The 13,941-nt window shown below is 36.2% G+C and overlaps 1 protein-coding gene across 6 annotated transcripts in view; it reads left to right on the plus strand.

Moving 5' to 3' along the window:
* The window catches only part of ABCB4 (ATP binding cassette subfamily B member 4), a 70,864-nt gene that overhangs the window by 19,048 nt on the left and 37,875 nt on the right, over nt 1–13,941 (plus strand). For 5 of the 6 annotated variants that reach the window (XM_012450869.3, XM_012450873.3, XM_064380432.1 and 2 more), the window contains 7 exons: nt 386–510; nt 3,187–3,358; nt 5,399–5,512; nt 6,606–6,716; nt 6,948–7,073; nt 9,718–9,921; nt 10,278–10,448. In XM_012450869.3, the coding sequence (XP_012306292.2) occupies nt 386–510; nt 3,187–3,358; nt 5,399–5,512; nt 6,606–6,716; nt 6,948–7,073; nt 9,718–9,921; nt 10,278–10,448 (1,023 nt within the window). Of the gene's footprint in view, nt 1–385; nt 511–1,782; nt 1,844–3,186; nt 3,359–5,398; nt 5,513–6,605; nt 6,717–6,947; nt 7,074–9,717; nt 9,922–10,277; nt 10,449–13,941 lie in introns of those variants that run through there. The other variant, XM_012450872.3, reaches the window with a different exon arrangement.

A 13,941-nucleotide genomic window follows, 5' to 3' on the forward strand; every position in this document is an offset into this window, starting at 1 on the left:
ACACACACAAAAATTGACATAATAAAGGAAAGAACGGTAAATCCTTTCAAAGCAGTGAAGTTTAATTTTTTTTTAACTTACAACTAACAGAGAAAAACAGGAGATGTGGAACTTGACAGTGTTCCCAAGAATGCTATTTAGAGAATTATGTGTGAATGTTTTTTTTCCTGACTACTCTTGGGGAGCCTATCACCAGGGTAGGTCAGATCTAGTCTTTGTGGGGTGCAGAAGCAGCCATTGGATCTAGAAGACTGGCATTTGCTACATGACTTTAATGTTTCCTAAAGGATAGGGTTTGGGAAGAAAAAGCAGGTTAAAGGGTTGACCACAGTGCCTTTAAACTTTTCTCCCATACAGAAGTGACCACTGTTTCTTTTCTGTCCAGATACTCTCGGCATTTAGTGACAAAGAACTAGCTGCATATGCAAAAGCAGGCGCCGTGGCAGAAGAGGCTCTGGGGGCCATCAGGACTGTGATAGCTTTTGGGGGCCAGAACAAAGAGCTGGAAAGGTCAGGAAGGTTCTTGAGCCACTGGTTCAAAGAACGCATTTTTACATTTTGTTGCTCATTCTTTTGTGGTACGTGTTTATTACCTTCCCTTTCCTATCTTAACCCTTCTCTCACAAAATAGAAGCACCCTTTACTGATGGCTGTAGTTGAATGTCAGACTCTACAGCAAGGTTCTTAACCTTTCATGTGCTATGGACTCTTTTGGCTGTGAGATAATACAAATAGACTCGCTTGTTTTTAAATGCATAAAACGAAATATGCTAGCCCTTTGTGAGGCCAAGGCAGGAGAATAGCTGGAGTCTAGCAGTTCAAGAGCAGCCTGGGCAATGTGTAAGACCCTGGCTCTACAAATTTTCATTTTAATTAGCTGGGTGTGGTGGTGTGCACCTGTGGTCCCAGCTACTTGGGAGGCTGAGGCAGGAGAATGGCTTGAGCCCAGAATGTCAAGGGTGCAGTGAGCTGAACTCCAGCCTGGATGACAGAGTGAGACTCTGTCTCAAAAAATTAAAATTAAAATAAAAAACCCCAAAATGAATAAATAAACCCCCCCAAAACACAAATAAGTAGGGTTATAAAGGAAAATAATTATATTAAAAAATACTTATCAAAATATTTTTATTTTATTTTATTTTACGCCCTTAATGACTATGAACTGGAATATAGAAGAGAAAAACCTGAGAAAATATCGACTTCGCAGTTACAGCCCAGAATTCTTTGTAGGGCCTTCTGGGTCCTCCATAAGAATGAGGAGGGCTTCCCACCCAGGCCTCCGGCTTTCAACTTTAATGATCCAGGATAAACCTGGAAAATTGCTCAGCATCTGGAGGCATGTTGCAAACTCTTCTCTGAAAAAATTACCAAGGCATGATCGACATATGAAAAGCTATGTATACATCTTTAATGAGTATATCTCAATGAGTTTGGGGATAAGCACACACCTGTGAAAAAGGCTATTCTGCTCTACTTAAATGAAAATAATTACTTAGTGTTTTGCTTAAATAGCAATATCTCCTAATATAGTTGAAGTATGATTCCATGTGAAGTATTTTCTTTGGCTGTTCTATGGAACTCTTGATACTCAGAACTCTTGGATATAAAAATTGTCTGGAAATTCTCCAGTATTAAAAACAAAGTGTCCCTTATTCCCCCCATTTCATTTTCTACTCTTCTGTTCCATAATCCCGCTTCAAAACCAACATGTTTCTGGTTCTCTAACCTCTTCCTTTTTTCTCTTTCACTGCTGCTTCCTGTACACAATAGTCCACACAGACCACACTAACCCTCAGTTGGACCTCAGGATGTCAGTGTAATCAGTGCCGCTCCGTTAGTCCCGGTAAGCGAGCCGCCTAAGCGAAGGTAATTACAGTGTGTCCGCTGCTGTCACTAGAGCTGTGGGTCACACTGGGCAGACTCAAGTCTTCCTGCCACCCCTTGAGGCCCAGCCACACAGGAGAAATCACGGCACTGGCCGGGGCCTGCTGGCTGCCCCCAGAGACGCAGCTGTGCTCCATGAACGCAGGCCCCAACCAGAGGAAAGCGCTCTGAAGAGCTGGGTGCTTTATGCAGTAAAAAAGACAAATCTTCCGGTGGCAGAATAGGTTTTTAAAGAACTAATGAATTTCCATGTTTTATTTGGTTAAACACTAAAAGTGGTGTTCCTGTGTTTTTTTGTCACAAAGAGAAATACACTATTTTGAGTGATATTTTCACCCCAAAGTGTCATTGTATATCCAATGGATTTTTTTTTTAATTTCAGGGAGCCCAAATTAAATTTTACATACTCTCTGGGTCTGGCATGGAAAAGCAGACTTGATTTAAGTTGATGTAAAAAAATATTATAATTTAACAGAACCATTCTAGACATTTTAAGTTTTCTATCAAATGCCAGCAGCCAGTAATATGATAGTAATATAATGAGCAACACTCAGGAAGAGATAAAAGTTGAACACAATGAGACTAGTATAATAGAGAAATGATCAGGCTTGCTAACTGTGAAGCAGCTACCACATGCTAACTACTTTCTATAATTATCTGTCAACCTCACAATTATCTTGCAAGTTAGGCATTAGTAAAAAATTGAGTAAGAACTCATGTTCCGTAAGTATTGACTACCTTATAACCTCGTACATAGCTTGACAGATGAAGATTAGCCTGATTTTTAAAAAATCAAAGAGAGAAGCCGAGGTTTATATACAACATGTAAAAATTTTCATCCCTCACCCAGTGGGCAATAGGAGGATTTTCTTTTCTCCAGAGAAGAGACGTTGACCTGAGTTAAGAATCTGTTTATGAGTTCCAGTGGTGTTTACAATCAGTTCTGGTTTTGCTTGGTTTCTCTCCTTCCCCCTTAACCCTGACTTGTGATACTGGCTGTTAAGGTGATGGAGAAGCTCTTCCATGTCCTAGGGTGAGCCCTCAATTTGGGAACAGCCACAGGAACGTTGGTGGGCCTGGAAGGGATAAAGGGAAATGGATCAGTAAAGAGAAGGCTTGGATTTGTTCTAGGCCTGGCTGATCCTGAATTAGTTCAATTCCCAAAGAGCTGGGTTTCACCATGGGTTCATTGCTTTGACTGACTTTGTTACTTAAACCTCCACCTATATAGGAGCTGAGTATGACTTGGATTATGGATTATTATTCTTAATTATAACGTTTTCCCTCTCATTTTTCTGGTAGGTATCAGAAACATTTAGAAAATGCCAAAAAGATTGGAATTAAAAAAGCTATTTCAGCAAACATTTCCATGGGCATTGCCTTCCTGTTAATATACGCATCATATGCACTGGCCTTCTGGTATGGATCCACTCTAGTCATATCAAAAGAATATACTATTGGAAATGCAATGACAGTAAGTAGTTCTCCTAACATTTATGAAGAATATGAAAACCATATTTCTCCATCTTCCTTCTCTTTTCTTTGATATCCTTCCATTTTGAAAGATGAGCATGACTATAGGCTTTTGTTTTTGGTGAATCTTTCCTATCCAGTGGGCAGACCTGGGTTTCTGGAACATACAAGGCATAATTATGAGTGTGGATAAGAAAATAGCATGTGGTTAGACCATTTGTGAAACATATACAATGTATAAAAGGAAGTAAAAATGGGATGAATTTACGAATAAATAAATATGGATGGGAGCCATCCTCCCTCTGCTGAGTTTTATTATATAAGAAAGTAAGCATCATTATTATAGAATAGGTCATTGTACAAGAGAATGTTAAATTTATATCATTTAAAACAATCAGCTATCTGAAATATAAGAAGAGATGTTATGTTAGTTTTTCTTATTCATCAAAATGAAAATAGCTTCCTTTTATGATTATTAAAATAACATATACGAGTTTTACAAAGGATTAGGATACAGAATTTTTAAAATTAAAATTACTTATAATCTAACAATTTGTATTCTCTTGATGATAATTTTTGGTGTATATCTTCCAAATAATTTTCTATATATACATGCATTTTTTTTCTTTCAAAATTGGGATCATACTACATATAACTTTCGTAACCATATTTATGAACTACCAATATTTTGTGACCATCTTTCCATGTCAGAGACAATCAGAGCAATATGTAACTATTTAAATCAAAATCTTTTAAAATCTGTACTTCCCTATCTTGCTAAAGTGAGGATTTGGTCTTTTGATGATGACTTGGGTTATTGTATAAAGTGAGGATTTTCAGAATGCTTTATACAGTGATATCTTCACACTTCCTTGAGGGGTCGTGGGTGTTCGGCTGGGTGAACCCTCATTATTGCTGAGTCTATTTTTTCTCACTTCCATCTTCTCTCTGGCAGTCAGCTTGGAAGCTTGCCACCCTTTCTTCACTTCCTCCTTTACTATTGGTGTTTTATGAAGAAGGGAAGTTGAATCCTGACTCTACCATTAACCTTTGGTGATGAGTTTGTCCTCTCTGGCTTTAGTTTCCTCATTTGTAGTGTGTGGACAATGACAATTATCCTGTAGAACTGAAGAGTGCTATCCCCAAAGGGAGCCCAAGCAAAGCCCTCTGCATCAAGGGCAGGAACTCTATTGCATTAACCTTATAGCATCTATTTTGGTGGACATTATTTTTCTTTCTTACTGGTCTTTGTATTGCAGATGGGGGATAGATATTTGACTGATATTTGGGTTATGGGTAACATGAAGTGTTGCTGTGTTTTGGGAAAATCCAACTTATATGTAGAAGCTTTACCATGCCCTGAGAGAAAGAAATAATTTATCTTCACTTATGTTTTTCTCAGTTAAATTATTCTATTAATCTGGATTTCTGAAACTATATTCTGAGCTCATTATAGCAATTTATTTTACACAGTTATTCTGTACTTGTATGCTATAGTACAGAATAATTGTGTAAAGGAATTGCACATGGGAGTGATTTTTTGTTTTATGATGTGCAAACTATTACTTTTTATGTAAAAAATCTTCTAAAAAATATGTGTGACATGGTGCTTTTTAGGAACATTACATAGGACCAAAATCTGCCATGTTTTATATTGAACAGTCTATGTAAGTCAATGCATAGTTAGAGAAAACTACATAGGATGGAATAATAATACTAATTGAAAATGTTTCTCTCTGGTGGCGTTTGTGATGAGTCAATGAAATAGGTTTGAAAAATCTTTCTAACTCTGTATACATTCAGGAGAAAACTGGTCAGTTTGAGAAAATAGACAACAAAATTATTTTTGAGGTTGGAGAAATCCATTCAGGCAATAAAATGCTGTATTAACCTTGCAAATGTTGCTCTTTTGCTAAAAAATAATTTAAAGGATAAACCTCAACTTAATCCTTTGTGTAGTATGTTACCTATAAATCATATTTTAGATAATAATGAATGCCAGAATGTGACTTACACCTTTTCCTTGTGTTATTTTGCTTAGGTCTTTTTTTCAATCCTAATTGGAGCTTTCAGTGTTGGTCAGGCCGCCCCATGTATTGATGCTTTTGCCAATGCAAGAGGAGCAGCATATGTGATCTTTGATATTATTGATAATGTAAGTCATTTATTATTTTAAGGACAAAAGAAGTCTTTGAGCTCATGTAATTAAATTTGGCTTTAGGCTGCATATTTTTGAATCAACTACATTGAATAAGTTGTACTGACTAAAATGACATTTAATTATGTGAAATTAATGACCCCTTAGTAATAAATGAAAGAAAATACCTCTTATTAATATTTTAAAATGTATCTTTAGATAACATAATAATACTGATCTCATTTTGGAAAAGTGCATCTGCACTAGTGCAGAGCAAACATGTTTCTCTTCCTAGTTTTTCTCTTTTTCACTTTCATGTTGTAGCCAGACTGAGAATCTTATAATTTCTGTATAGGATAAGGCAGTAAATAAATAATTGGTGGGACCAAAATTGGCAGTATATTTTGCTGTGGGTTGCCCTCCCTCCAAAAACATTATCACTGCATGTTTGGTATGGTTTTAAATCAGCTATATTGAATAAGTTGAACTGACTACAGTGAGAAAGAAAAAGTTTTGACATAAAAAAGTGTGTCACTGCATCAAAGATTGCAAAGTAGATAACTGAAATTTGATCATTTAATCTAAGCAATCTTTCCTTTTTCATTGATCCAAGTCATAAGAAAAATTGCTAAGTTTGATTGTATTAAAAGTTTACATTATTCCTAAATAACTGCTATAATCAATCATTCAATCTTCTCACTTCAATCAATTACATTTATTATTTAAGAATAAGCTAATTATCCCTAAATGCTGAAATACCTGGCTATAATATATATCAATTATAGTATATTTTTGTTATTACACTTGTATAAATATGCATATCTGACCATTTAGAAAATTTATGAGGGTATGCCAAAAACTTAAAGGGAAATAGTGTATGAAATGAAATGAATGAATATCTCTTATGCACTTTTCAGGAAAAGACTATTTTCTGAAAAGGAATATTTCTTTAAACAACACACACAGATATACACACAATCGTCACCTTGGGTTTTTCTTATATAAGGGGGCTTGTGACATTCCAGGTCCTATTTTTGGAATTTGCTGAATCATATTCCTTAAAAATGCAACTTGTTTGTCCTATGATGTCATTAAATTTTGTTTTATTTAGAATCCTAAAATTGACAGTTTTTCAGAGAGAGGACACAAACCAGACAGCATCACAGGGAATTTGGAGTTCAGTGATGTTCACTTTTCTTACCCTTCTCGAGCTAACGTCAAGGTACTGTAAGTAATAGTTATAGGAATTCCTAACTGAGGTTGATTGTTGAATCACTTTAAAGAATAAAATCTCTATTATTTTGATATTTATGTGCTTTTTCCTTTGGGGGTTATATTCCCTTATTCGATCCTTTTTTTTTTTTTTTTTTTTTGCAAATTTCAAACTGAATTGAATTACTACCTTTTTAGGGCTTTCTTGTGAAGCGTGTTCTTTTTGTCATTTTCCTAACAGATCTTGAAAGGCCTCAACCTGAAAGTGCAGAGTGGACAGACGGTGGCCCTGGTTGGAAGCAGTGGCTGTGGAAAGAGCACGATGGTCCAGCTGATACAGAGGCTCTATGACCCTGACGAGGGCACGGTAAGTGGGAAGAACCAAGCCTTCCAGAGTGGGAAGCTGGATACAAATTAGCCCTTTGAAATTGGTTTTTCAGTAACAAGTTTGCAGGTGAATCCAGTTTTAGTGAAACGCCTACAGAATGGCAATGCATATGGACAATGCCTTCACACCCTTGGACTGTTTAACAAATATATTAAACAAAAATCATAAAAGGCATGGAAGCTGGACAGTGCTCTCCTTGGTTCCGACTAAGCTTTCATAACCCAATAAATTACTGCAAAACAGTCGACGAACCACTGAGAGGATTACTTTCAATGAGTTATTGGGTTTGGTCAAACATATTCCATATAGCAATTGTTGGCAGCAATTGATGACAATTAAGGTCACCATATATTTTAGGACAGCAATTAAATTCATCCAAGACAGTTGAGTTTTCTTAAACTTTGGAATATCTAAAGGGAAAGTGGCATAGTCTCTTAAGAAACTAGTCTCTTGAGAAACTTCTCGAAACACAGGGGACAGTAATAGCCTAGGGTATGTCTTTTGCCATTTAGAAGTTTTGTTATAAATTTGAATTTACAAGAAATTGTAACCAGAGAATTCACAGATCCTTCATGCAGATTTAGATTGTTTATATTTTGACCCACTTGCTTTATCATCTTCTCTTTCTCCGTGTGTGTGTGTGTGTGTGTGTGTGTGTGTGTGTGTGTGTGTATTATATATACCCTTATACTTCATAATATATTTCCTGAAAAGGACTTTCTCTTAGACTAACCACAAAACAATGACAAAAATCAGTAAATTTAACATTAACGCAGTACAAATCCACAAGCTATATTCACAATTTTCTCAGTTGTCCCAACTTTAGGGCATTGAGTTTTGATATTAAAATGCCTTATAATTCAGTAATTGAGAAAAGAGAAGATTATAAGGTAAAAAGTAAAAATAATGGCATGTCAAAACCAAAAATCATAAAAAGTCATTGGGCTAGAACAGAGATCTCAAGAATTAATATATAATTTTCTATAATGCATGGAACTATTTATTTGATTTAATACAATTAATATTCTCTGAAAAAATATGATATTACTATGGGGGAACATAGGTCTGTTCTCATTTACTAAAGTAAACTCTGGGTTGGTTCAAATGTAAATATTTTTCTTTATTTTATAAAAAAAAGCTAGTAAAATACTAGCCTTTGAGGACAAGTGATCTAAAAATATCTTTTAAAATTATTATTGGAATAATTCACATTTTTAAAGAAAGCGTATGTTAACAGAAAAAAATGATCTTCAGAAATTCTGTAACTCAGATATTCACTGTTCACATCATAATTTAACAATTTTCTTACCACCGAAATAATAGAAAAAATGCCCAGTGGTATAGTCGATTAATTCAGTTGCTCCTTAAGCCTCTTTCCAATGAAAGCCAATAAAACTATGATAAAAGAAAGCAAGAAAGGCTTAACATGGTGGCCAGTGCCTGTGATCTCAGCACTTGGGAGGCTGAGTGAGGTAGGACAGTCACTTGAGGCCAGAGTTTGAGACCATCCTGGGCAACATAATCAGAGTCTGTCTCTACAAAATATTTTTTAAAATAGCCAGGCCTGGTGGTGTGCACCCATGGTCCTAGCCACTTGGGAGGCTGAGGCAGGAGGATCAGTTGAGCTCAGCAGTTCAAGTCTGCAGTGAGCTATTGTTGCACCAATGGTTGTGCCACTGCACTCCTCCAAAGTCTGGGTGACAGAATGAGACTCTGTTTCTAAAATTTAAAAAAAAGAAAGAAAGAAAAGAACGTAATAAATTGGAGCAAAGATTTCTTTTATATATATGGAAAAAGTATTACATTTAATATTAGAGAAATTAATATGAATATATGAAGGCAACCCTGCTCGTTATAGAATATGAACATGCAACTCTCTAGAATATATACAGATTTGCAAAAAGTTTCAAGAAATGGTCAACTTTACTTATAAATATACAAATGAAAACAGATATAAGTTATCACCTCTTACCTATTAATTAGAAAAAAAAATTAAAATGATAAAACCCAGTGCTAGTAAATTATAATGAAACAGATTTATATATTCCTGTTAACATTGTAAGTTATTAAAATTTTTTAAGAGAATTATTTAGCCTTTTATCAACGAGCAATAAATGCCCAGCAAACACCAGTCATTGTACATGTAAGCAATTGTTGTCAAGGTAGAGAAAATAAATCATACTCTTCGACTTAGTAATTCTCTACTTTTGCAATACGTTTTGAAGGAAGCCAAATATTTAAGGGAGTGGAAATGTAGTAAATTATGGTATGTTAAAAATAGCAAAAAATCATAATGCCATCAAAATGATATGTAGACCAGGAAGGTAAGTGTGCCTTTTTATTTAAATTTAATATTGGGACATAAAAATCATGACATGCCAAAAATATCAAACCCAAAATAGTTTATAGCAAATAATCCATCCATGAAAAAAACTGTATGTATGAAAATAAATATCAGGAGAGAACATCAGCTTTTTATTTTTGTTCTTGCATATTGCTGTTTCATTATTATTTCTAAACACCAAACTAAGTTAAATATTAGGTAAGATTTTTTCATAAACGGACCTGATACTTTAGCTATTAGATGGTTAAATACTTAATAGGAAATATTTTTTTCTTTCAGATTAACATTGATGGGCAGGATATTAGGAACTTTAACGTAAGCTATCTGAGGGAAATAATTGGTGTGGTGAATCAGGAGCCGGTGCTATTTTCCACCACAATTGCTGAAAATATTCGTTATGGTCGTAGAAATGTAACCATGGATGAGATAAAGAAAGCCGTCAAAGAAGCCAACGCCTATGAGTTTATCATGAAATTACCACAGGTAAAGGCTCTGATAATGTAGTTGTCCTTGAAATTAGAATTTCATCTCATAGGGCTGAGTTTATTTTTCAAAGGTTTATCTAATAATGTTTGAGATGCAAGATTGTCCAACTTTGGTAGGTTAGTCCCATGAATGACTCAGTTAGGGATTCAAGGATTATAGCCTGGTACATGAGTAATATAAAATTGTATACAGAATATGTCCGTTTTTTATAATTCAGAATTCATTTATCATAATTTATGATACATTAAAATAGTTAAGACAAAGCTCCATGTTATCTTTATGTAGTTCTATAGACTTCCTAGCCTTTTTAAATTTAAGTTACTTCAAGAACTGATTCATGTTTTCTGTGGTAGAAATTTGACACCCTGGTTGGAGAGAGAGGGGCCCAGCTGAGTGGTGGGCAGAAGCAGAGGATCGCCATCGCACGTGCCCTGGTTCGCAACCCCAAGATCCTCCTGCTGGACGAGGCCACATCAGCCTTGGACACGGAAAGTGAAGCTGAGGTACAGGCGGCTCTGGATAAGGTCAGTAGACCCTAAACAGCTGAAGGACCAGCCAGTTGAAACCTGTTGAAAATTCTTGCCAGTGCTTCTGAAGTCTGGATTGAGAAACAGAAACATAAGGGCCAATGAAGTTACGTCAGGGAACTGTATTGATTTCTCCTTTCTGTCAGGTTACACTGTGTTGAGAGAGAGGTGAATGGGACACCATGGTGCAGTGAGCCCAGATCCAGGTCTGTGCAACAAGCCATTTAGCTTTGTTTATTTCTTGCACGTGGGCTATTGCAAGACTGCTTCTGACCAAAAGTAGTCACATTAAGAAATTTCTTTTAATCTGGTTACCCAGACACTGGTCCAACTGAAAACTAATTCAAAATACCCTATTTTGTAGGCAGTGACATCATCTTTATCTATTCATGTAGGTCACCAGTTGCTTTTCTGGAAATAAAGTTCAACTCTGTATTTGTTTAAGCATATAAATAAGCAATTCATTTTCAGAGTGCTGAGCTCATCTATCCAGCTCAGATATTTCTAAGTTTCTCATTAGCATCTTTACTAAGCTGAATGTCACAGGAAGAACCTTTCCTTGGTATACTTCTGGCGGTAATACTAACGTCATCTGCATTAACAGCACAATGTAAATACCAGACTCAGATAGAAATTAGTTTTAAAAAACATAAATATCATAAATATATTTGATTTAAGACAGTTTAGTAATAACGTGCAAATTCCTTCAGGAATTCTATCTGAACTACCTCTTACACTTTAAGAGACAAGCTATACGAACCTTATTTTCTCAGGAAAATTTATATCTGAATCCTAAGTAAACAGAACTGCTTTGTATGCTGTAAACTGTCGTCAATTAATGCTTCATGGTTTATTAGCTTAATATCTTGACTTTTTTTGTGATTTTTTGAGACAGGGTCTTGCTCTGTCACCCAGGCTGGAGTGCAGTGGTATGATCACGGCTCCCTGTAGCCTCCATCTCCTCGGCTCAAGCCATCCTTCCACCTCAGCCTCCTGAGTAGCTGGGACTATAGTTGTGCGCCACCACACCTGGCTAATATTTGTATTTTTGGTAGAGATGGGTTTTTGCCATGTTGCCCAGGCTAGTCTAGAACTCCTCAGCTCAAGTGATTGTCCTGTCTCAGCCTCCCAAAGGGCTGAGATTATAGATGTGAGCCACTGCACCCAACCAATATCTTGACTTATTTCATATATTTTAATAATGATTAATAAGATAATAATAATTACTCCTTACAAAGTCTTACACTGAATTATACTGCTTTTGTGTACATTAAATCATGATATTAAGGAGTCAGAATATAATGCATGTGATACTGGTATATGATTGGTTATTCTGAAGTTACTTAAAGCAGGAAATCAAAAAGTAATTACACCTAAATTAAACTATTAATTCTAACTTAAAAATATAAATAGACATTCACGTATTGACATAGACTTTTTAGGGTAAAGTTGGGTAGAATGAAAGATATATTTACCAAAAACTCAAAAACAAAAAAGAATCCTATTCAGCCCGGAGTCTAGGTTCCAGTCTTTTCTAGGATACAGATATTCAATATTCAGTATTAGTTCTTGCTGTACTAAAGGAATAGAATTAATGGAAATGAAGAGTATGTATTGTTTTTCATAATATGATCTCTGCCAGAAAAACAGTGACCTTGAAAGTCTTAGTATATATTTGGATAAGTTACTTCATTCAATTTTAGCAGTTTGTGTTCCATAGGATCATGGCACACTCCTCCATTGATAACCTTTTATATATTTGCTTGAAAAATAGCTGATGAAACACTCATAATTTTTTAAGGTCTCCAAGAAAAGCCATTAGTAGCTTAGGGGGATGGTTAAGAGCATGGGCTTTGATGCTAGGCTGGGATTGGAGTCCTGGCTCTGTTCCCTTCTAGCTGTGTCCTTGGGCACAGTGACTAACCTCTCTAAGCCTGAGACATCTCTGAAGTAATGGGGGAAGAGGGGACAGAAACAGTATCATAGGATTATTTAAAGAATAAGCAAGATACTGCCTGTAAAGTCATTAGTACATGCCTAGTACATAGGAAACACTTGATGTTGTCAGCTGCTGCTATTATTATGGTGATTACCATTACCAGGATTTTTTTTGGTTGCTAAATTGGTTATCTATTGCCACATAACAAACTGTCTTGAATCCAGGCTTAAAACAATTCCATGTATTGGGAGAGTAGATCCTCTGTTCTTTCCGTCTGAGCACATGGCTGCATTTACCTGGAGGGCTGGCTTCATTAAAATGGTCCATGGTGGCCTCACTCACACACTGGCTGTTGGCTGGGCATCACAGTTCTCCATGTGACTTCTCACACTTGTATAATAGGCTAACCTGGCTTCCTTATATGAAAGGTTCAGGGCAGTGTACCCAGAGGGCAAAGACGAATGAGTGAAGTGTCCAGAAGATTAGACTCCACAACACATTTTGTTGGTCACAGCAAGTCACAGGCTAGCCCACATTTGAGGAGAATTAACAGACTGTGCCTCTTACAGGGTGAGCAGTAAAGAATCTATGACCATATTCAATCTTCTAACATATGTCCTTTGTCACAATTATTTACATTTCTCCCGCCCACAAAAGAACGTTACCTCTTTCTCAGATCCTCAAAATTTTCATACATTGGTAGCATCTGGCTCAAAGATCAGTATCTGAAGATCTGCATGTGGTCCAATACAGATGAGAGTTTTCATATTCAGCTCATCTTGACCCAGAGACCTATGAAAAAGACAAGTTATCATCAACACATACTCTCACCATAGAGTGGTGGTACAGGGACAGGATAATCATAGCAGATACTCATTCAAAAAGGAGAACAGGAAGTTCACAGCAGTCCTTGGCCATAGCTATTCTGACACGTAGTCAGGTACATTTTGCCGGTTACCCCACTACTCTTGATTAAGGCCTGATTCTGCTCCCCAGGAGTGGGTTCCCTAGTCCATTGATCTCTTTAGTTTCGGGGTCTTCTTTTAGCTTCCCACTGAGAGGGCTTTCCTTTTTCATAAGAAATGGTCTATGTCTGCAGCTCAGTGGCTTTCTTAGCATGTTTCTGCCCATAGAAATCTGGGGCCTCTTTCATTTTGTATTTTTAAGTGTCTTTTAGACTAAGCTGAAGGTCTCTCTTAAATACTTTGTGAGTTTACTTAAAATCTGGCTGTCATTTATTCGTGCCCCAGAAGGTATGCCTGTAATTTTTTTTTGAGACAGCTCTCTGTCTTCTTTGGGCTGCAGGTGAACTTGCCATCAGAAAACTCTTAAGAGTCTCCTAGAAGGCTTTTTTTTTTTTGTAGCTGAAAGTGTCTACTAGGCTCTGCCTAAAATCTTTCAGAGACTTTTGCTAAAAATCTTACACCCACACACTCTGATTTTTGTCCTAATTTCATTGGATAACAACTTCATTTTCCAACTGAGTACTAGGGTGTTCTATATTGTCTTTAAATTCTCCTTGTGACCAAGTAGCTTATTCTTCAGCTGATA

Source organism: Aotus nancymaae, unplaced genomic scaffold, assembly GCF_030222135.1.
Source record: "Aotus nancymaae isolate 86718 unplaced genomic scaffold, 86718_ANA_hifiasm-v0.15.2.pri h1tg000025l, whole genome shotgun sequence".
NCBI classification, from domain to species: Eukaryota; Metazoa; Chordata; class Mammalia; order Primates; family Aotidae; genus Aotus; species Aotus nancymaae.